Here is a 24,391-nt window from a genome sequence, read left to right as displayed (position 1 = left end):
CAGCAGCACCCCAGCTGCTCTGCCCCAGGCGTCCCCAAGTCAGCCGCTGCTGAAACTGACCAGTGGCTGACTACAGGAAGCCCCTGCCCCGGGCTTCCTGGAATCAGCCGCTGATCAGTTTCAGCAGCAGCTGACTTGGGGATGCCTGGGGTTCTTAAGTTGAATCTGTATGTAAGTCAGAACTGGCGTCCAGATTCAGCCGCTGTTGAAACTGATCAGTTTCAGCAGCGGCTGAATCTGGACGCCAGTTCCGACTTACATACAGATTCAACTTAAGAACAAACCTACAGTCCCTATCTTGTACGTAACCCGGGGACTGCCTGTACAATATAGGAATTGATTCCACTGAAGTCAATACAAGAACCTGCAACAACTTAAGTACTAACAGGATAAGACCAGTATTTTGTAGTTTCTGTAGTTTCAATACTACATTTACCTCTTTCTGGAAGCTTGTAATTCTGTGATAAAAATTCCTAAAGTCTGACACAAATGGGATCTGAAACGTGTGAAGGTAAGCACTTGGGTGTTTATAGAACATGGTCTATATCAGCCTGAAATTATGTTGTTGTTTTTTAAATACAGTTTAGTCTATTTTAGATGGTTTAAACAAATATTTAACTGGCATCACTGAGTATTCTTTTGACAAATAAAAATAATTCAAATCTGCCTTCTCTTGACATGTAAATTCAGGACATTAATTTCTAATGCAGATTAATAAGTTTACATATTTGTGGAAAGTAATTTCCTTTAAAATAACACTGATGCTTATTTGAAACACACATGTTCCTCAAAGAATGAGGGAGAAGGGAGATAAAGAAGTGTGCAGAGTTGCACAGAGAGCACCAAGGGAGAAAGGGCGAGCCTCCTTTTCTTTCACCTCACTACCACCTCACCCAGTGCTTCCTCTCCTCAGTTTGTACCCTCTCTCACCAGCACTGCTGCCTCTCCCCTCTGCAGGCTTCTTGGATCCTTGCCTCCAGCATGAGCCACCCTAGCGCGAGACCCCCAACTTAAGACAGTCTATGCCCCCTCTTCCCTGTCTAGGAAACTCCCCACTATCTGTGCCACCCCCATCTCCAGCCCAGCACCCCCTCTACATCCCCTTTCCTCCCCTCCAGCCTGGCGCTTCCCAATCTGCGTCCCCTTCCCCCAGCTCCAGCCTGCCACCCCCGCAGCTGCGTCGCCTTCTCCTCCCTCCCCCCCGACACCCTCCTTCTGCATCCCCCTCCCAGCCTCGCGCCCCCCTTCCGCATCCTCCTCCCAGGCCCATCTCCAGCCCAGCGGTCTCCTGCTGCATCCTCTTCCCCCTTCTCCAGCCCCGCCCCGCCCCGGTCAATACCTAGGAAGCCCAAGGCCCCCACACCGCGGCGCGCTCCCGCCCACCCCCAGCAAGCCGCACTTTACGGCAGGTCCCTGGCTGGCTTTACGACAGGGGCTGAGGTGCCGTATGACGAGCCGGGGACGGCGGAGCCCCGAGCGTATCCGGGGCGGCCGCAGGTGCGGGGCTCCGCCGGGTCAGTCATGGTGAGGGTGGCTCCCGATTCCTCCGCGCAGGCAGGCGGGAGCGAGCAGGTCCCCGAAGGGGCGGCCGCGGCGCGTTCCCCGGGCTGGGAGGCCGGGGCGGCCGTTAGCCTCGCTCTGAGGCGGTCCCGCGCGGCGGCAGCTCGAGCGCCCTTGGGGAGTCCGGCCCCCGTGACCCTCACGCGCGGAGCGGGCTGCTCAGCGCCCGGCCGCGCGCGCGCGCTTGAGGTCAACTGCCTCCTCTCCCCCGCCTCACGCGCTGGTGCTGTCACAGCAGGGCAGCGACCCTCACGCCAGCCTGGCTTCCTCCTGCCCAGCAAGCGGAGTCAACGCTGCAGGGGAGCTACAGCCACACGTGCAGCTGCTCTGGTGAAAGAAACACACGTCGGCCTGCTCTGCGCCCAGATTTCGCCCTGGTCTAAGGGTTTGCAGACCGTCTTGCTCTTGAGTGACGCCCCGGAGGGCAATGGGGTCACTGATCTGTTTAAAATTAGGCAGAGGAGCCAAACCACAGTATGCTACAGGGGGTCCCCACTGCAAGTCGCCCCGGTATTCATCCATCCCTTCCACACTGACGGCGTTGACGCTTGTAGGGACTGATGCGTTATAAGTCTTCCCGTTCCCTGCTTTTAAGATGTGTGCAAATATGCGCAAATGGAAATCAGCCATGTGGGAAAAAAATCCCCTATTTAAGTTGTTTCGCTGTACGCCCAAGTTTTTTTGAATGTATCTTGGACTTATAATGAGGACCGCCTGTACATCCTTCTGCCGGCAGAGTGATGGTAGGGATGTGATGGAGTGTGACATAGGACAGACCAAATTGTGCTGGAAATGCAGTTATACTGACACAACCGTCCCTTTGCTGGTGTCAGTGGTTTAGCTCCTGAGGCTGTGTGGAATAAGCTGTTCCAGTGAAACTTTTTGCTGGGATAAACCACACTAACTAGGAGCACTTAGCCACTGTAATATATGAGTACATCTATACTAGTTAAGCACATCTGGTATAAACATGGCTGTGCACCAATTGTTACGCTATCCGCACATACCACAAATAGGGCCATGTCTTCACAGATCTGTTGATGTTCAATAATTGATCAACTTATCATTTTGAACAGTCCTGAATTATGATTAAATCATTGAGACTAACCTGTAATATTTGATATTCCTGAAGCATTTTTAATCTGTGGAACTCAAACCATTTTATAAACACCAATTAAGCCAAAAATGCACTTATGCTTAGTGACACTTATGTTTGAGTAAATCCATAAAGGATTATAGAAGCTTTTCTTTTTATAACAGTTCCATCTCTATTTTTGAAATATAGTAAGTAAGGCTTTAAAAGCTGCTAGCCAACAAGTGCAATTTAACTGTATCCATCCATTATATTGCAATTTACTGTTTTCTCGTCATATTTGAAACCATTTTAATTTAATATGCATTTAACTTGACTGCAAAGATTATTGTGATTTCATTTTGTTAATCACTTACTTCTTCCACCTCCCCCCCCCCCCAGGCTGGTACCGTGATAGCTGTTGGTCTGACAATAGCAGCTGCTGGATTTGCAGGTTTGTATCTGGTGTGAGAAGTCAAACATTGTGTTATACTTTTCATTATCTGCTTTAATAACAGTGCAGTGTAACACATACTATCAGTTCAGTACATGACACAAGTATATTGTTTTTTGAGGGATACATATAGAGGAATGGACTGGCTGATCTGATTGCAGCCAAAGAAAATAGCTAAATTTTTATCTTTTTTTAGTCAGCCAAAAACATTTTTCCTACATATTAATCTGAAAGGAAATTATTGTACTGAATTTCTAAATCTGCATGAAATGATACTATTAGTACTTTTAATGTTAATCATTTTTGTTAAGGTCGTTATGCCTTACAAGCTATGAAGCAAATGGAACCACAAGTAAAACAAGCCCTTCAGAGTCTGCCAAAATCTGTAAGTTTTGTTTTATCCACAGTATTTTTTTCAACTTATGTTAAATATTTTTCTGTACATAAATAACTTTACTCAGTTCCAAGTGAGAGAGTATATAAAGTAATCTACTATATATATGAGTGAGCGAGTCTGTCTGTTCAAGAACTCCTAAACTGTAAGAGCTAAGACTACCAAATTTCACATACAGCTTCCTCTTATCATAAAGCAAGGTGAGGGTTTGGTTGTCAGGGGGCCTGAAGCTCTCCCCCTCCTCCTCCAATTTGTATGGGGATGCATTAAAAAACCTCCTCCTAAACGTTAAACACTAGGGCCACCAAGTTTGGTATACAACTTCCTATCATAATTTAAAGCAAGGTAACAGTTTGGTTGTGCGAAGGGAGAGGAGTGTGAAGCGCCTTCCCTCCTATCCCTGAAGCATATTGGCACAAAAAATCATACAGAAAAGGGATAGAACCACCAGGAAGGTGAAAGGGGCTGTCTGGGAGCCTAGGCCTTCCACCCCCTAGGTGCCCTTTAGGGAGGGGCTGCAGTTCCCCTCCCCCCATTCATATGGGTACATTGCTGGCTGTTCCCCTTTGTCAGGAAGTGAAAGAAAAGTGCACCATTTGCCCCATTCCTCAATCTGGATGGGAAGCATATGGGGCAGACAAACCTAGACCTGCCCCAGCCATAGGACATGCTCCCCTCCCCTAGCTATGCTCGGTGGAGCTGCAGCAGCCCAGGAAAGGTGCTTCTCATCTGACCCCAAGCTACTGCGGTGATAGAGGGCTGGGGTAGTCCTCTCTCCCTGGGGAAGCCTGCATACTGACCTGCCCCAGCCACAGAGCAATGATTTTAAATGAAGAAACACAAACATTGAGTTTAGGACCCAAGACACACAAGGTAAAAATCTTCTCATACGTGAGAGAGAGCGGCCAAATTGTCATCACAGCAGTACTGTATTACTGATTGGTGCTGTTAAATTGGGACAGAAGATCTCCAAATTGATGTATAAAACATTTACCCTTATATCAATGATTCTGCTGTAGGTCAGTTCCAGATTAAAATGGTTGATATGGCAAATACACCAAACAGTTGAGTAAATAATAAAATTCAACTTTGATTGAATTTCGTGGTAATAATTCATAAGAAGCATCCTTGTAATCTTATAGATAGAAACGCTCTGCAGCTATTAATGAAGAAATGATGATCTTTTCACCTCCAGTATTGTTTAATTCACATTATTTTGCCTGTCAGTTTTCTTACTAATGCATCTTTTATTTCAGGCCTTCAGTGGTTATTACAGAGGTGGATTTGAACCCAAAATGACCAAGCGAGAAGCAGCTTTAATATTAGGAGTAAGGTAAAAAATCATTTGAATTAAAAATATAGGATACAGGAGAGAATACAGCACTAATGAGTTAAATATCAGGTGTCTGATTTTTTTTCCAGAGGAACTGAATCTTCAAAGCTCTCAGACGTCAGCATTGAAATTCAATGCCAAGTTAAATTAAAAAGGAGTATCATAATGCAGAGACTGCTTTTACTCAGATCCAGGTCTTTCTAAGGTTGCATATATTGTTGATTACAGTATGTTGTACAAAGAAACACTACTTTTTAAAACCATTTCTGATTGAGGATTAAGTTTTCAACCACTTTTTTTTGTATTACATTTCTAACTTGCTTTAACAGCCAACCTATTTTTTTATGGCAAAAGAATGTCACTGCCTTTCTATCAAAGCATGGACAATGGTATGTTTTTATAATTTGAGTACAACATTTTTTTTTTCAGACACATACCAATAAAGTTAATGACTGGTGGTTGCCTTTAGCAAATTTTGGAAAGATTGATTTTGGTTTTGGCTGTAGAAGTTCCACAAGCTTTCTGAGCTTAGCAAATATGAGGGGTTAGGTGTAGCTATCCTCATTTCTGTATTCAGGAAATGGCTATTTTGATAACTTCAGCTGGTAGACTTGTACTGCATTATTAGCTTATGTACTTGGTGGCCTTCTCTGAAGCTGACTGTCATCTCTTCTGTAACTGACTGACCATGAAGAAGCTGATAACTGCAGTAATCATCCCAACCAAGGCTTTGTCAAGCCAAGACTTAAAAACCTCTAGGGATGGAGATTCCACCACCTCCCTAGTCAACCCATTCCAGTGCCGCCTCATCCTCCTAGTAAAATAGCTTTTCCTAATATCCAACCTAGACCTCCCCCACTGAGACTTGAGACCATTGTGCCTCCATTCTGTCATTTCAGTACTGAGAACAGCCTCTCTCCATCCTCTTTGGAATCTCCCTTCAGATAGTTAAAGGCTGTTATCTAATCTCCCTCCACTTTTCTGTCAATTAGATAAGCCCAAGTCCTTCAGCCTCACCTCATAAGTGCTCCAGCCCCCTCATAATTTTTGTTGCCCTCTGCTGGATTTTCTCCAATGTGTCCACATCTTTTCTGTAATGGGAGGCCTAGAATTGGATGCAGTACTCCAGATGTGTCCCTATCAGTGCTGAATAAAGGGGAATTTGGATCTGCTAGTAATGCTCCTTCTAATGCACCCTAATATGCCGTTAGTCTTCTTGGCTACAAGGACACACTGACTCCTATCCAGCTTCTCATCCACTATCCCCCGATCCTTTTTCTGTTGAACTGCTGCTTAGCCAGTCAGTCCCCAGCCTGTAATAATGCTTGGGATTCTTCTGTTCCACTTGTCTTTGTTGAACCTCATTGGATGATTGGGGCAAAAAAAAATTATTTGTCTAGGTCACTCTGGACCCTATCTCTAACCTCCAATGTATCTACCTTTTCCCCTAGCTTAGTGTCACCCACAAACTTGCTGAGGGTGCAATCCATCCCCTCATCTGAGTCATTAATAAAGATGTTGAACAAAACCGGCCCTAGAACTGATCCTTGGGGCAAAAAACCATAAAAGGTAATATCACTGCCAACCAGACATCAAGTCGTTGATCACTACCCATTGAACCCGACAGTCTATCCAGCTAGCCCATTTATCCAATCCATACTTCCTTAACTTGCTGGCAAGAATACTGTGAGACCATATCAAAAGCTTTGCTCAAGTCAAGGTATATCATATGAATACATATTATTTGTATTGTAGTAATACCTAGAGGCCCCATCAGATATTGTGGTTCCCTTTTGCTAGGTAACGCATATACAATTAAAATACTGTCTCTCTCCCAACACTTGACTCTCAGTAAAAAATATTAAGAATAAAAATTTAGTTAAGGAAAATACACAAGCAGGCAGCCATAATTAACAGTTTAGGGCAGGGGTGGACAACCTAAACCTGATAAGGAGCCAGAATTTACCAATGCAGATTGCCGAAGAGCAACAGCAATATGTCACCAGCCCTGATCATCTCCCCACCACCTCTCTCAGCACATCCCACCTATGGGCAGCCCCACGGGTCAGTGCTGCCGTCGTCTCCTTTTCCTCCTGCCCACTATGATCAGCTCTCTTAGTGGGAGACAGTGGAGGGAGGATGCATGGGTGTGGAGTGGGTGGGAAGTGGCAGGATCCTAGGGGGAAAGGGTGGAGGGAGACAGCGCCTAGGGCAGAGCTGGGGGTCGAACAGTGAGCACCCTCAAGCCCATTGGAAACCTGTAGCTCCAGCCCAGGATTTGGAACCTATACAAGGAGCCGCATATTAACTTCTGAAGAGCTACATGTGGCCAGGCTGGCCACCCCTGATTTAGGGATTCAAATAACTAAGTAGCTATGTCTCAAACACATACTCTCCTTAGAGCCCTCTAAATGTTTGTGGAGGTGTGTTTTCTCTTTCAAATATGATCGAGTTTCCAATAAATAGAAAAACATAAAAAGTAATATCATGCTCCTTTTGACAGTTCTGCAGTAGAAACTCGCCATTATCTATTAGTGAAACTACAATATATATATTAAATGGTATGATGGACTGAAGATGTTGAATAAAGCAGCACTAGGTGAAAAAAACTGCAGTGAAAAAAATGTGCTTTCTAATCTCTTTACTTGCTGTGAAAAATTATGTAGTATGAGAAGTTATTTTTAGTAATTACTAATTTTCCTTAATTGGCAGTTTTTCTAATTGTGTAATAGTTTAATAAAATTTCTGTAAGTCAGGTTACCTAACTATCTATCTATCTTTTTAAACTAGTCCTACAGCCAATAAAGGTAAAATTAGGGAAGCTCACAGACGGATCATGCTTTTGAATCATCCAGATAAAGGTATGTAAAATCAGTAGGGATAAGTTCATTTTTAAATAAATCAGTTATTACTGTCCACCCAGTATATTTTCCTCCAAATTAATGGAACCAGGATAATGAGCTACATAGGACATATTGGTACCTGATTTATGTATTAACAACAAAAAAAGTCTGCTTTGAAGGTAATACATATTAAAATACTTCAGTATTTGTATATTCAGAGGTCCCCCTCCTCAGACATTTAAACACTATTCAGACTAATAGTCAGCAAGTTAATTCATCTTTCACTACCTGATATATCATGTCTGCATTAACTTATCATATGAAGACCAAAAAAGGTCCTTTTCAGTGAACGCCTACAGCGTGATTATAGAGCTGCTTCAATGCATATAACTGCTATTTGATTAGAATTGGGCCTTTAGACTCTTCAGGAACAGAAAAAAACCTAAATATTTACTATTGCTGCTTGTGAGACATTAATGCTGAGATTCAGTTATGTACAGTAGAGTCCGGATTATCCGTCATTCGGTAATCCGACACTCCGTTTTATCCAACCCTGCAGCGCCTGGGGACAAAGCAGCGCTGCGGCATCAGTGGCTCCAGGGCACAGGGCAGGAAAATGGCCCCGCCCTGCTCACTTCCCCGTCGCTCTCCTGGACCTGCAAATGCCGCTCCTGCTGGTGCCACTTTGTCCCCGGGAGCTGCAGGGTTGGATAAAGCGTAGGCCGGGAGAACGGCCCCGCTCGCTGCCCCGTCTCTCTCCTCGAGCCGCTGATGCCTATAGCTCCTGGGACGAAGCAGTGCTGGCAGGAGTGGCATCAGTGGCTCCAAGAGAGCAGCGGGGCAATGAGCGGCATCATTCCCCCCCCCCCCCCCCCCCCCCCCCCCGTGCTCTGGAGCCACTGATTCTGCTCCATCCCCGGGAGCTGCAGGCATCAGTGGCTCCAAGAGAGCTATAGGGCAACAAGCGGGGCCATTCTCCCTGCCTGCACCCTGGAGCCGCTGATGCCAGCAGCTCCCGGGGACAAAGTGGCGCTGGCAGGAGCGGCATCAATGGCTCCAGGGCATGGGGTGGGAGAATGATGCCGCTTGCTGCCCCGTTGGTCTCTTGGAGCCGCTGATGCCGCTCCTGCCAGCGCTGCTTCATCCCCGGGAGCTGCAGGCATCAGCGGCTCCAGGAGAGCTATGGGGCAGCGAGCAGGGCCGGGTGCCAGGGATCTGCAGGGAGGGATGGGGCCAGGCTACAGTAAAGTCCCTATTATCCGACATTCGGTAATCTGACCATGTGTCGGTCCCGTTTAGGTCGGATAATTGAGACTCTACTGTACATGAGCAACTTTAAATGCAAGTAATCCCATCTCTATTTATCATAGCACTTAAATCCCATTGACTTCATGTCCTTTGGCACTTGGCAAATTGGGACATTTAATCTTGATTTGAAAGGTAAACTAGCTGCCTTGAAGTGACTATGAAATTTCTCATCCATTCTTTGCCGCCTCCCTCCTCCTTAAATAAAACTCATCAGGATCTGCTTTGCCCAGAAATTTCCAGCAGAGGCAACATCAAGTGAATTCTTAGGCATATGCAGAATCTAATAACATGCATTCAGAGTATTCTGAGTCTCATAATATTGCCCATTTTTAACAGAAACTAAATTAAAGAATACTGACATTAGGAGACACTGGCCTTTATACTCTTCAAAGGCCTATGCACTTTGCCTTTCTATATGAAACCCGAGGGATTACATTTTGCTTAATCTACTAAACACCCGTATTTTACATTTCACTATTATGCCATCAGTACAGAAGGTTGGGTCGGCCCCTGCTAAATTAGACTGGTTAATCTCTGCACTCATTAAGCTTTACTTGAAATTTTAAATTTGCAGAAAACATCAAAAGCATTTGGGAAATAGTTATGCATACCTCTCTGAATCCTTAGTGACCCTATCATGAAATTCACCACCTGATACAAATCTAGGCTAGAGCCCTAAAAGAATTTAGGGCTTGTCTACACATTAAATTATTTCAGAATAGTTATTCTGGAATCACTGTTACTGCACTGTGTTGAGATGTATTGCAGAATCAGAGTGTCTTCTTTCTGTTAAGCTTAATCCACTTTATTGGACTAATAGCTGTTCCTGAACACCACGTGTAGACAAAGCCTAAGTATTCTGCGACTTGTCTGATCACTTGTGTATTAACTTATGAAATAGGAACATCTGGCTGTTTCTTTAAACAGACATGTTCACATTTTCTTCCTACTGGTACCATTAAGTCAGAATTGGGCAATAATGCAATAAAATAGAAAACATTGCCTGTTTTGTGACAAGACTTTTTCTCTTCTAGGTGGTTCTCCCTATGTGGCAGCCAAAATCAATGAAGCTAAAGATTTACTGGAAGGCCAAGCTAAGAAGTGAATGTGGAAATAAGTGTAAATCAGTGGTTTAGTTTGTGTATATTAGTATCAATTTTGATTAACTGACACAAGCAAAGTTGACACCAATGTTTTTGACTTGCTCAATGATGTTTGAGAACAAGTACTTTTTCAAAAGTGATTATAAACCACTCTTTGTAGTAGTGGTACAATTTACCTCTAATTCCAAGTTTTTTTTCTTAGTATGACATGGGAAATACTGTGATCTGGCTAATTTATATGTTCTCATGTAGGCAGACAAGCAGCTTGATAGTCTCAAGTACTCAGAAAATACTGAATTTCTTTTTAATCAGGTACATCTGTTTTAAATTCATGCTGCTATGGCTTAATATTCCAAAGTTAGTAAGATGATATTAATACGAGAAAAGGATGGGTTGAAACAACCTGTTAAGAAAAATCATGGGGATTTGCACAATAGGAGTAAAGATTTAGAAATTCTTTGGTATAAATGCAACACATGAAATGGAGAAAGTGGAATGTACTGAATTCTGTTGTAAGATAATTTGTATTAACTTTCAAAAACAAGTTGGACATAGTCACTCAGTGCTATTGATTTCTCATGTATTTTTTACTTCTACCCTGATTTTTAATTTTTTACTAATTCCACTGCATTTAAATAAAATGGCATATACTTGTAAGTACTAAAATTGCACAATATACTAAAGTCTTACACTATATTATGCTTTTATCTTAAAAAATAAGTTCCAGTACTCTTACAAGAACTCTAAAGTTTGTAATAAAGTGGGAATTTTACTTGTATCACCCTTTAGGATAGATGCTTAGGCCACATGTATGCTTATTAAGATATGCAACTGCAGCCACACTAACTGTGTAGCTGGAATTGACATACCTTAATTCAGACTTTGGTACCAACTCCACAGTGTGAGGTTAATGGGAGCAAATGCTTCTGTTGACTTCCCTTACTCTACGTGAGGAGTGGGAGTTCCGGTGTTGACAGGTGCACCCTCAGCATTTGATTTAGCAGATCTTTACTAGAGCTGCTAAAACAAAGTCCAGAAGATCACCACAGTGTCAATCTTGTGGGAAGTGAAGATGTGGCCTTAGATTCAAAGCTACAAGGATGACATTTTCTTTTTTACCAATAAGAAACTAAAGTCATTGTGCCGCTACCCCTCCACCCCCAGCAAAAAAACAACACCTATCCATTCTCCCTTGGTAGAGAAAACATTGCTTTACAGCATTCACATAACTTCTAGCTTTTCTGAGTCTGACCAAATTAAGGTCTTTGCAACCTCTCTCTGGGTATCTCTGACCCCAGTCTGCAAAAATGTATGCCTTTTTTCACTTTGCCAGCTGTCTACACTGGCCACTTGATTTTGCGCAAAAGCACTGACTTTTTACTGTCTGAAATCAGTGCTTCTTGCGCAAATACTATGCTGCTCCTGTTCCGGCAAAAGCCCTTTTCCAGAAATGCTTTTGCACAAAAGGGCCAGTGTAGACAGCTGAAAACTGTTTTGCGCAAAAAAGCCCCGATGGCGAAAATGGCAATCAGGGCTTGCTTGCACAAAACCGCGTCTAGATTGGCACGGACGCTTTTCCTCAAAAAGTGCTTTTGCAGAAAAGCGTCCGTGCCAATCTAGATGCTCTTTTCCGCAAATGCTTTTAAGGGAAAAACTTTTCCGTTAAAAGCATTTGCGGAAAATCATGCCAGACTAGACGTAGCCTTTATGTATAGGAATACTACCACTCAAATTCTTGGCATCAAGCAATGAGCAAGGCTAAATCAAAGAAGGAAAAACTGTATTGAATTGTTTTTATAGGCAAAAAGAGAAGCATGAAGATTCTATATAGTAATTCACTCTGGTTAGCTATGTATTTCCCAAACTAAAACACATGTATAGATCTGGACGTGATGCATCTTAAAGTATTAAATACAAATTTTGTTAATGGCTCTCCAGTCTATCTCCATGTTTCTCTTGTTCCCTATATCCAGGATCATGTTTTTTCAGATATAAAAACACATCAGATGAACCCATCTTGCTCCCATCAGCAGTGCCATTGTGACTACCACCTTCCCAGTTGTTTACTTGAGAATCATTTTGACTGCATACTTTACTGACAACTAGCCTGTCATCAAATCCTAACACTTTTCTCCAAAACATGCTGAAAACATCCCAACATGTCTGTGAAATGAATGCTTGTGTTTTGCTCCTCTTACCTTGACTACTGCAGCCTCTCTAGCCTCCTCATTTCCTATCACAACTCTAGCTATATAAAATGCAGCAGTTAAAAAATGGCATCCTCAGATCATATTCTTCAAATCCTTCCACTGGTTTGTGTTCATGGAATTAGGTTTAAGATTGTCTTTATCAAGACACTGCACAATCCCACCCACATTTATTGTGATATTGTTCTGCATCCTTTCGGTCCATAGCACAAGATAGTGTCCTTGATGCTCTCCCCATTTTTCTGCATAATGTTTAGTGCATATCAATGTTGCCCCTGTAGCTGGAATGGCCTCCCCTATTCTTAGTGTGCCAGGCTTCCACCCTCTAAGTCCCTCTTTAAAAACCTACATGTCAGCATGTGAATGTGCCACTGTTAGTACTCCATGCCCTTTCTAGTCTAGAGGATAAAAGTTATTTTCAAGTGTCTGAACTAATGTTTTAAAAACTCCTGTGTAGAAAGCATAAGCATAATGTGTTATCTAGGTCCTACCTAGAAGGGAGCTTAGAGTTCACCTCAACCTGTTAATGAATGTAGAGTTTAGTACTAAATTTACAAAAAGCAAGATATCTTGAATTACTTTAACTAAACCATGCTTCTGATTAAAGGAAACCAAGTAACCAATGGAAGATCAAAGTTTATTTTTTTCTACCAGCATACAAAAACATATTGCACATCAAACAACCAAAACAAAAATAAAAATACTCTACTAAGGACTAACATATGTAGTTTATACAGAATAAACTTTCTGGAAATTGATCTTTTCAGTAGTTTCGGTTATGTCTTAATGGACATGACTAATTCAGCTTAGTGTTTTAACTAAAGCTATGTTTGATTTTTAAATACTGTACAGTTTAATAAATAAACCAAACAAAGCCTCAAAGTAGAACAGTCACTGCCAATGTCACCCAATATCCCTGCAGATTATGAGAATTTAACAAATGTATTCCAGTGGTCTGCAGTTTTTTTTACCTCTACATACAGCATTTAAAAAACATGTATTAAAACAGACCAGTTTCCAGACTAAACTAATGGAGAAATTACAATTCAGTGCAAAATATTTTAGACTGCATTTCTTTCTAGTTTTCCTCAGGTGAAGAAGTGGTTGCATATTATTAAAAATGTAACAAAAGCAGCTAATGCTTTCATAAAGAATATTACATTAGGGATTCCCCCCACATCTTTGCCATATTTTGAAAACAAAATAACATTTCCTATAGCCAGCAATTTTTTGTTTATTTAAATGTTACATATACTATCTCAAGGCACATCTGATGATATATTTATAACACAGTAGGTGTCAAAGTATGTTTAACATATGATTTCTTCAGGATCCCTCCCCTTTCTGAATTCCAAAATGGAGGAACTGAAAGTGCGGTGTCAAGACTGGCGATCCATATTCTATCTTTGGCAAGCTTATACAAGCACTATTGTAAAATGTAATGTAAAAGAACTGTAAACTAGGAACTTCAGTTTATGAAACACCATTCAGCACTGCTTCTTCCGGATTATTTTCATCTTCTTGTATAGTACTTGACTTCTCTTCTTCAGGACTATTCTGTGGATTAGAAGGTTCATCCCCAGGAGCATTAGCAGGGCCATTTATTGCTTTTTCTGGAGGGGTATGTTCTTCAATCACATCTTTTACCTTTAAAAGAAAAAAAAAAAAGGCCAACTATATACAACAGGAAAAACACAAGAGGGGGGACATAGTCCAGTGTGTTTAAACAACATAATGGGAGCCAAGGACATCTTGGCTCTGACAAATAGCAATTGCCATATTAGATCAGTGGTTCAACTATTCCAGTATCCTTCCACCAACAGTGGACAATAGGAATGTTAGATAATGGGTAATTGAGTTGTCAAGTAACTGCATAAATTCTTATCTGTTACTTGACTATTCTGTAGTCTGCAGGGGCAGGGCTAGCAGCTGGTGCAATCCGGCCACACTCCCGGGAAGCTCCTACAGACGCAGCCGTACAGGCTAGTATCAGAGACAGTAGGATAGAGGGCCAGGCATCAGCCATTCTGCTAGGAGAACCAATTTAAAAACCAGCTTCCTGTGCAGACCAGCACGGGGTGGCAGCAGCCCCTGTCTGTGGGGGATCTAAGCGCTTCATGGACAGAAGCTGCTTTGGGGGGGAAGCTGCCACAAAGCAGCCTCTCTACGGCAACTCAGACTGGCCTCGACAGAGGCTGGTCTGGCAGCAGCCCCGTGCATGGAGGTCCCAGCTCCCCATGGATAGAGGTTGGTCCAGTCTCTGTCTGCAAGGAGCTGGGACCCTCCCATGGACAGGTAGCGTGGTCAGGGTGGGTGGGAGGCAGCACCAACTCCCGCTCCCCTCTTGCTGCCTTTGATACAGAGGCAGCGGGGGAGGGAGGAAGATAGGAGGAAATAAATGTGATTAGTAGACTAGATTAACCAATAAGCCTAGGCTTATCAGTTAATCATATAACTGATTACTCGTTTACATCCCTAGTGAGCAATAGCAGATATTTCAGAGGAAGGTGCAAGAAGCCCTGCAATACACAGTTATGGAATAATCTATTCCCCCAAAAAGTTTCCTCTACCTCCCTGTAATGAGAGTTTTGCTTAAGACCCGAGGCATTTTATATGGGTTTTATATCCCCTTCAAAGCTCCCCCAACCCTTTTTCGTATTACAAGTTTTATTATTACAAGTTGGACCTGCCTGGTCCAGCACCTTTAGGACTTCACCAGTCCCCTGCTACTGACCTCCCAGCCCATCTCCTCTCATGGTCCACACTACCCCACTGCCCTCAGGGTTAGGGCTCTGGCCCCAGCACTCATGACACTGGCCTGTCTGGGGCTGGAGCTCCCCGGTCATTGGGACCAGAGTACCCTGCTGCACTGCCTGCCCCTCCTGACACAGAGCTCCCAGCTAAGTCACCAGCTCCCTTTTCCTCTCCTCCACACCCTACACTCCTGACCCCACTGCCAGACCTCCCTGTTCCTGGGCTATGTGGTCCAGAAACATCCATGGTCTAGCAGTTGCAGACCCAGAAAGTCCCGGTTTAGGGAGGTACAACCTGTAGTATAACATTCTTTTGATCCATATGAAAGGTGCCTTTTCAAATCCTCCTAAACTCATCATCTCAACACATGGATGCAGTGTGTGCTGCATGGAAACATCTTTATGTTTTGAATTCACCCCTTTTCATGTCACTGAATGCCCCCTTGCTTTAGTATTATGAGAAGAGTGAATAGGTTCCCAATTTACCACACCATTCAATCTAGCCGCTGTAGCATTATGTAAGTCACTGAATCGCTCATCCTTGGTTTCTCCTAGTTATATAATATAAAATCTAATAACCACCTCTCAGGAGTCATAAGGATTAATACTGGTAAAGTACTTTGAAGATTAAAAAGATCTTGACAGGTGGCAAGTATCTAAGGATGCATAAATTCAACTGTTATTTGTAAACCAAGAAGATATGCATTATAATTCAACAAGAGATGATCAGCTTCCATTTACTTTGTCACTTTCTCTTATGATATTACACACCAGTGATTCTCAAAGTGTGGTCCGTGGACCACTAGTGGTTCATGACCAATTTGCAGGTAGGCTGCAGACTTGCCCCCACCCTGCAGCGTGGAGCATGTGCAGGCACTCCAGCCCTGCCCCTCCCAAGGTTGGACCTCCAGCTTCCTGCTACAGGGACAAGGGGCCCTTGTGGGCCAGATCCAGGAGAAGGAAGCAGCTCTACACGCTGCCACTCCTTCGCCCCCAGCGGAGGTAACTGCAATGCAGGAAATCATTTGTCTGGAGGTTTTCTCCACTGTTCCCGTTGGCCAGAATCACAGCCAATGGAGCAGCAGGGTGCCTGGGAGCTGTGAGCTCCTGCCCACCCATGTACTTCCTGCCAGACCCCACACTCTGCTCCTGCACCCTACTTTCCTCCCAGGCCCCCCCAACCTCAGCCCGCTCCTGCACCCATTTTGTCATGGTGGGTGGTTGGCTGATGGTCCATGGAAAGGTCTGCATTAAGCAGGGTAGGCCGCGGGCCAAAGAGTTTGAGAACCACTGTGTTACACCCATCTCAGCTGCCTCTTTACATAAGATAAAGTGGTTTTAAAACACCAGAATCTTAAGAAAGACCATCTGATTTCATAACTATTCTGTAAAATTTAAGATTTGATAATTCATCTTAGAGAGAGAAACCAAGTACTTCTGAGATCTATTTCAAATATACATTCACAGGGTAAAAAGTACTCTGCCTTGCTATTGATATCAACTGTTTTATCAATAAGGCTTTTCATTCCCCAAGGGTGAAAGACTATGAACATTCCATCACTAAAGAAGGGGAAAAAATAAAGCAGCATATGTATTTTTTTTAAAAAAATTAGGGTTTTTTTTTCTTACCGTTTCTTTCTTGTTTTTGACCAATGTTTCCCTTGGAAGGTTTCTTTGTCTGCTCTGAGATTCAGCTCGTGATATATAATCAGCTACTGTGACTGTGTGAGGGGAGAAAAATTAAAGATACTGAAGCACCACAAAATATTTTTCAGATTATTTCATGTTTATCAGTGAGCTAACTTGCTTCTGTACCATTGTTTAGAATGTTCTGCACTTTCCACATAAAATACAGATTTTACAGCTGATAAGTACATCTTATTTGTGAATCACCTAGCAACTCTTTCAGTGATTTAAAATAACAATTAACATTTAATTAATAATTTCATAATAAAGATCAAATTCTAAAATTGGATAAACATACATGGCTTCCACTGAAATCAGTGGTAGCTGAGTAAAGAGAGGCAGAATTTGGCTGTAAATTAGAATCAAAAGATAATTCTAATTTGAGGTAAATTTAGGCTAAACAATCAGAGAAGGAAAACTGTCTATTACAGAGCTTTCTTTGTGACATAAGATATTTTGGATTGTAAGCAATTTAAGAAAAGGAATGTATTTATACTGGTACATTTTAGTGATGGGAAAATGAAGCAGACAGCTATGGTACCATATAAAAAGTAAGGAAATTTCATTTTTAGGAATCCCATGAATAAACTGAAGGGAGATTAGAAACATGGGAGGAAGAGGTGAAATCGGAGGAAAACAATTTTTTAAAATAAGAAAGTAGTATTAAAATCTTGATTTCTTGCAGAGGTTTTTTTTTTTTTTAAATAAATGAACTAAGCACACCCATCTGCTATTTCTGGCTTACTCCTGCAATTCAAAAGGCAACTCTATACTTCAGAGCACATATTTGTGATTATACATTTTGAAGAGATAACAATGGCATGATGTACCTAAAGGAACTCTCAGAGCTTGTCAAATAGTGTATAACAATTGATAATTATTTAGCATTTGGCAAACTCTAGCTAGCTATTTTTCTGGGTTTAATGGAGGTAAAATAAGACTTATACAGATGTCAAAGAAAAATGTATTAATTTGGGTTCTGATCCATTACTATTAGACACTTCAAAACTGGGTGTAATTCCTCAAGAGTTATCTAGTTTTGAGAACAATTCAGTTCTCAATACCGCGGAGAGGTGCTCCTTTAAAATACAGGCAGTCCCCGACTTACGCGGATCCGACTTATGTCGGATCCGCAGTTACGAACGGGGCTGCCCCAGAGTACACGGACTGCGGGACCTCGCGGTCCTGCCGCCCGTGTACTCTGGGGCTTTCTCTGCGTCTCCCTGGTCTGCAGACCAGGAAGACGCAGAGCAAAGCCGCGGGGGAAGCCAGCAGCGGGACAGCCCAGACGCCCCACGGCTGTCCCGCTGCCGGCGTCCTCAGAGGCTTTGCCAGCAGACCAGGGAGACGGGGAGCAAAGCCGCGGAGGACCCAGGCGGCGGGACCGCGGTGCGTCTCGGTCCGCCGCCCGTGTCTTCCTGGTCTGCTGGGGGCGCAGCTAGTACGCCCCTCCCCCCCCCAGCAGACTAGGCTTTTCTCCGGACGCCTGTGGCAGAGCAGCTGGGGTGCTGCCGGTTGGTCCCGCAGCGCCGCTCTGGGCGCTACTGGTCCAACCCAGCAGCACCCCAGCTGCTCTGCCCCAGGCGTCCTGATTTAGCCGCTGCTGAAACTGACCAGCGCTGACTACAGGAAGCCCGAGGCAGAGTTGCTCTGCCCCGGGCTTCCTGGAATCAGCTGCTGATCAGTTTCAGCAGCAGCTGACTTGGGGACGCTTGGGGTTCTTAAGTTGATTCTGTACGTAAGTCAGAACTGGCGGTCAGTTTCAGCAGCGGCTGAATCTGGACGCCAGTTCCGACTTACATACAGATTCAACTTAAGAACAAACCTACAGTCCCTATCTTGTACGTAACCCGGGGACTGCCTGTACTACTTTTCGCCCAGATTCTGTGATAATAGACATATGTGCAAGAGAACTACTCACATAAACAGTTATGCATGTATTTAAGTCTTTTATACACAAATATTCCTTCAAATTGTGCAACAGTAAGAGAAACATTACAACTAGATGTTTCAAATGAAAACCAATTTTGTATATTGATTTTTCAACATTTGATTCTTCAGCGAGCTTTTCTTATGTTCTCATAATTAAACTAATGGAATTAAAACAATTACAGAAGGGGAAAAAATCAGTACCATCTCCGCCATAACAGTATTATTATAATCTCCTATTGTACTATAATCTTAGTCTATATTTATAAATAAACAGACGTTAACAGGCATTTTCTACAAAGACACTATAAAACTACATGTATTTTGCTATTATATTCACAACTTAAGATACTACTGGCTCTGCCTTTTATTTTATTTACAAATATAATCAAAGTTTATTCTGAACAATAATGGCAACAGAAAAGCATGGCTTTCATTCCACTTCTGAAATATGGGGAGAAATTAAACTGATGGAAAGCAATACTGAGGGATGGTTTTGGGATTGCCTTAGGGATGTTAAATGGCATTTAATCAGCTAATCAACTATTCAATGAAAATTCCATCAATTAGTTGATAAGGGGGGGGGGAACTGCAGAGCTACAGCAGTGTTAGCTCCCAGCCCCAGAGCCAACCCCTCTGTGGCTCTGCCTTTTAAATATATTGGCTCTTAATACATTTTAAAAGCATAAGCACAGCAGGGAGGACTGGGCACAAGCCAGGAATTAGCTCATTCCCAGCTTGCGCCCGGTTCCCCACTATGCCTCTGCCTCCCCTACCCGTCATGGAGATGGTGCTGGCGGGGGGCACCAGCTTTTAAGCTGGCTTCCCCTTGCTGCCTCTCTCTCTCTCTCTCTCATATAAAGATAGAGGCAGTAGGGCGGCACAACTACTTGAGTCACTAGTTGACTGATAAGCATAAGCTTATTGGATAGTCGACTAGTTGCTTATATCTCTAGTTTGGGTGGGGTAGGGTTTTTTGTTTGTTTTTAATAAAGCACGTTTCGATTGAAGGGCAACAATGTTACAGCATTTCAAATGTTGATTAATAATATATTTCTCATTTACAACACCACCTTGCTGAAGCTGAAATCCATTTTATTTCCTTCTTTGTAAATAGAAATCTATTTATTTTAGGACTGAAGAATGTTCAGAAATATCAGACTGTTGGCATTTTTTTCAAGAGCACTAAAGCATGTGTTTTGGGAAAAACCTATAGATGCATGTATATATAAAGAATTGCATGACCCTCAGCAAACAGATACAAGTAAAACAATCAAATTTTGAGCATAGCAGGCTAGAAAACATCTATTTAAATTTATCAAAATGTCTTATGAATTTACAGGCACATATTTTCTAGAAGAGTAACACTAAAACATCAGAGAATTAACCTTTAACTTTTGAAGCGTTAGTACACGAAAGAAATGCCTCAAAGCACAATGCCAAAAAAACAGAAACATGCAATTTCATTTAAATATATTTTTTAAATTTGTGGATGATTTACTACATCCATAACAGTGAGAGATGTTAGCATTGATTTGCTACAGGCATAGGGCAGGCAGATGTCATGTAAGTTCCCACACACTGTTCTGCCAATGCACCTCAGCACTAATAAATGCCACCATGGCTATTCCATGTCATCTTCCTCTCACATGAAGACAGCCAATAGTGAAAATTTTTAAAGTATTTGGTCTTGTCACTGTCAGGGGGTTGCAGAGGTTTAAGTGCAGAATATGACCCAGTATTCTTATTGAACTTTATTCTGGCCCACTGCAATCTGTAAGTTTAGCCACTGACTTCAATGGGATGCTGAGTAAGAAGCACACTGTATTTACACTGTATTAAATTTTAAAGGACAGCAACAATTAGTTTCATTAGACAGGTTATGAATTAAATATATTCCTTTGTGAAAATTGTTTTTGTCTTGTACACAGTAGTCTTATTAGTTATTAAGTAACTTTTATTTAAAATAGTGCAGCTATATATATATATATTTTTAGATATACATAAACAGCAGACACATGACATTCCTTCATGCTTGTGATCTGAGGTTACCCACAGCTCCACTCGAGTTACCTGGCTGTCTATCTTCTGCCTGACCCCTGAAGCGACGCCTGCGGCTACGATTGCGTCGCTGGGGTTTTTTGTCACTATCATCTGCAATTGCAAAGTTCACCATGAACTATTCTGACGATAAAACTGTATTTCTTCAGCAGTTTAAGGAGGGGGCACAGATTGCTTTTATTAATATGAAAGACAAAATAAGATATTCTGAAAGAAAATGGAATTTTGAATTGGGAGCATTCAAAATTGATTAGAAAACTTATCTTTCATAATTTGGTCCAGATTCAGTAAAACACTTAAGCACATGTTTCACTTAAGTTTACTTTGCTAAATCAGTATCTACATGTGGTTTCTAAACATATAATAAATCAATATACACAGCTACCAGACTAATCACAAGCTGATCATTGGTCCCAGGTCCCTGGAAAGTTATGTTTTCCTTATATTTGCAGAGAGATTTGTCTGACCTCAATGTCCCCACAAAACAGATGATTCTGTAGTGGGTAACTTTATACTACTTATATGTGAGAGACAATTCTTGATACGAGCTTCATGTTCCTCAAGGCCCAGATCCAGGAAAACACCCAATTCAATAAAGTACTTAGGCAAATACTGAAGTCCCAATGAAGTGAATGGGGCTTATTCAGGGAAAGCACTCAAGCATAGGGACAGACAAACAGGTGCTTTTCTAAACTGAGATTCAAGTTGCCATGGGTTAAGGAAGTAGAATTCCAGCCCAATGAGAACCACTGGTTCCTAGTTTCTCTAATCAGCCTCAGAAGGCACTATTTTAAACAGCAGTACTGACAGGAATCAAAGCAGACCCACAAAGTCTCTCTTAGCTAGAAGTATTATGGACATGGTACAGGATAACAGTAGAGACCAGTAAGAGACGGCAGCCTTATGGTACTTCCATGGATGTGGAACACTTCTTTCACCAAAAGAGCAAAGTTATACATCAATAATTTTTTTTTTATCAAAAATAGATTCTCCACTCATAAAAATTATCATATGGTCCATTACATGTACACAGCTGATACAGAACTATTTTTTTTTGAGGTAACTCATTCAATGGTTCTGTTTCCCTGCTGATAACATACCTAAGCCATTCTCATTAACAGAAGCAGTGTCAGATTCTGTCATTCCATCCATCAGAACAGCATCTTCATCAGTTCTTCGTCTCCGTGACCGTCTACGACGGTTAGTACTGTGATGAGATTCACTGGCATCAGTGTCCACAGTCTGGTCTGACTCTGTGTTATCAAGTAAGCTGTAAGGGTTGCTGTCCGGATCTTTAAGCACTAAATATCATATGGAAAAGGTCCATCTAAGACAAATTGCAGTTACAAATAGTGGGACATGCTGACTTCATTATACATTTTAAAATACAAAAACAAAATCATGCAACACACTGACGAATACAAATGTTAATGATTTTATGCTGGTTACTTTTTGCTTCTTCGCTAGTTCTGATAATCCAATGAGAGGCCTTTACTGTACTGTTTAGAAGAAAACTTTTAGAAGACTAGTTTTTAATCCATTTATTTGCTGAACATCCATCTTACGCCGGGTTAGCAGACACAAACGTGGGGACCTCCAATGTCACTGCCTGTGTGGGACCAGCTATGGGAAGAAAGAGTGAAGCAGTGCCCAGCGGCCAAGTGAGGTTTGTCCCCCTCCTCCTTCCAAACCTGGCAAGGGATCTCTGCTCCACCATACCAGGATCACAGAGTCCCCTACACCTTGTGCCCTGGTGTATTTGGTGCTTTAGCCAAGCAGGGCTTCCCCTGCAGCCACACTGTCAGTGCTGACCTATCCCTACTTCTGTACCTACTAGGGATGTTTACCAGTAACCAGTTAACCAACAACCCGGCTGAGGGAAGCATCACCCTTACTGGGTAATGTATACCAATAACCAGTTAACCAGCAGCTGGACTGGAGCAACCTCTCACCCGACTCAGGAAGAGGGCTGCTCCAGCCCAGCCAGGGCCACTGAACCATGGGCACTCCAGCCCAGCTGAGCTGAAGCAGCTCCCCATAGCACTGCTGGCCCAGCCAGAGAAGCCCCCTGTATGTAACACAGTGAGCCCAGCCCAAGCAGTTCCTGCCTGTGGTGGGGTGGGCCCAACCTGGCCAGGGTGAGGGGCCTCTTCAGTCTGGCTGGACCACCCACCATGCCACTCCACAGGAAGGGGGCAGCTCCACCCCAACCAGGCTGAAGCAGCCCCCCCGCCCCCCCCCCCCCCGAATCCAATTTAACTGGTTAAATTTTTAACCAGGATTTTACATTCCTAGTACCTACCCCCTTAATTTCTAGTAATTGTAAAAATACAGTTAAATTAAAAATCAAACAACAGTTAAAATGTAAAAAAAATTAAAATCAAATTCTTCCAACTACAGCTGTGCAGAGTGGAGAAGGGTTGAAGACTAAGAATAAAGGATTATGGAGAGATGGGATGAAAAGCAAAGCCCTTAAGCTTTTTCACAACATGGTGCAGAGACATGCAAATCCTAACACGATTGTATTGAAATCCAACTGTAAATATCGAAATTTTGATAGCTGGCTTGCAATAAGCAGTCTGCTAATTTTTTTTAAAGTTGCAATATTTCAAAAAATATATGCATACTTTAGTGGTTTACTTAAAAAAATACAGCCAGTTGTCTACAATAAAAATTATACCCAAAACACATTTCAGCACACTACCAGAACTAATAGATGACTTCCCACCACGTGGTGGTCCCCCACGTCCACGACCCCCAGAAACACTACGCCCTCTTCCTCCAGGACGTCTTCTGCTGTCACGTTGATGTCGGCTCTCCCGGTCATCTTCTCCTGCCAGTGACCAATCGCTCAGTTCATCTTTTCTCTCAGATTCAGTTTCGGAGGGATTAGACAACTCAGAGTTTGTACCTTTAACAATATAAAAAAGAGAAACACAGAGATGGACATAAAATTTGTAGACATATTCTGGCTTCAGATGCATTTAGGAATCCCACTAACCACAGGGATCCACATATTTCTGATATCAGAATATTTTTGAAACTGATAATTAGCAACTCTCTAGAAGACTTCATTTCACTTTGAAATAACATGAGAAACATGCAGTCACAAAGATTATGCAATTTTAGTAATTTACAAGTGCAATACATGCATAACGTACATTATGTCTTTCTATACACAGACATACAAGCACTGAGGAATTCATTCTCTCTCTCTAGCTATACACACACACACACACACACACACACACACACACACACACACACGGGCTATATGATCTAGTTTCTACGCAACTTCTCTGAAAATTCCCACGGACAGCTTTACCACCTTACATCTAATGGGAGCTCCAAATAAGTCCTCAATCATGCAACTACTGTACTGCTGCTTTGAACAATTAACTACTAAGTTAAGTTATAGCCATAAATCCTAATCTGATACTTATGAATAACATACTCTCCATAATTTTCTACCGAATTAAAAATACAACTCTTGTGCCTGTTTATTTTAAGCATTCTGACACTAAAGTAATCAGCAATGAAAATGTTTTGGCCATTTGTAGCAATCTCATGAAAACTGAAAATTCCCAGAGAAAAAGTTTGTTACGTACTACCTCAAGATACAGCCTATGACATCATCTATTTCACTTCAATATACAATTCACCAAGCATACAAAATGGTTTAACCTCT

General features: G+C 42.4%; 2 protein-coding genes across 7 annotated transcripts in view; one reads left to right on the top strand and one right to left on the bottom strand.

Moving 5' to 3' along the window:
* Positions 1-1,411: 1,411 nt before the first annotated feature.
* DNAJC19 (DnaJ heat shock protein family (Hsp40) member C19) lies at positions 1,412-10,761 on the top strand. Of its 3 annotated transcripts, none has more exons than XM_075938045.1 (6): positions 1,412-1,514; positions 3,035-3,086; positions 3,398-3,471; positions 4,737-4,813; positions 7,604-7,674; positions 9,999-10,761. In XM_075938045.1, the coding sequence occupies exons 3-6, from the start codon at positions 3,418-3,420 to the stop codon at positions 10,067-10,069; spliced, it is 273 nt and encodes a 90-aa protein (XP_075794160.1). In that variant the 5' UTR covers positions 1,412-1,514; positions 3,035-3,086; positions 3,398-3,417; the 3' UTR covers positions 10,070-10,761. The 3 variants fall into 3 exon arrangements, with proteins under 3 accessions (XP_075794160.1, XP_075794161.1, XP_075794158.1); XM_075938046.1 differs by having other exon boundaries at positions 1,413-1,497; XM_075938043.1 differs by having other exon boundaries at positions 1,413-1,524.
* Positions 10,762-12,897: 2,136 nt separating this feature from the next.
* Positions 12,898-24,391, bottom strand: part of FXR1 (FMR1 autosomal homolog 1) — a 71,934-nt gene continuing 60,440 nt past the window's right edge. For 2 of the 4 annotated variants that reach the window (XM_075938039.1, XM_075938041.1), the window contains 5 exons: positions 23,408-23,614; positions 21,804-22,004; positions 20,716-20,796; positions 16,657-16,748; positions 12,898-13,921 (listed from right to left, as the gene is read on the bottom strand). In XM_075938039.1, the coding sequence (XP_075794154.1) occupies positions 13,748-13,921; positions 16,657-16,748; positions 20,716-20,796; positions 21,804-22,004; positions 23,408-23,614 (755 nt within the window). In that variant the 3' untranslated portion in view covers positions 12,898-13,747. The remainder of the gene's footprint in view (positions 13,922-16,656; positions 16,749-20,715; positions 20,797-21,803; positions 22,005-23,407; positions 23,615-24,391) is intronic. The other 2 variants (XM_075938040.1, XM_075938042.1) reach the window with 1 other exon arrangement.

The sequence above is a fragment of the Pelodiscus sinensis genome, chromosome 10 (genome assembly GCF_049634645.1).
Source record: "Pelodiscus sinensis isolate JC-2024 chromosome 10, ASM4963464v1, whole genome shotgun sequence".
Classification (NCBI taxonomy): Eukaryota; Metazoa; Chordata; order Testudines; family Trionychidae; genus Pelodiscus; species Pelodiscus sinensis.
Note: the sequence above shows the minus strand (reverse complement) of the source record. Positions and strands in the feature narration are given on the sequence as shown.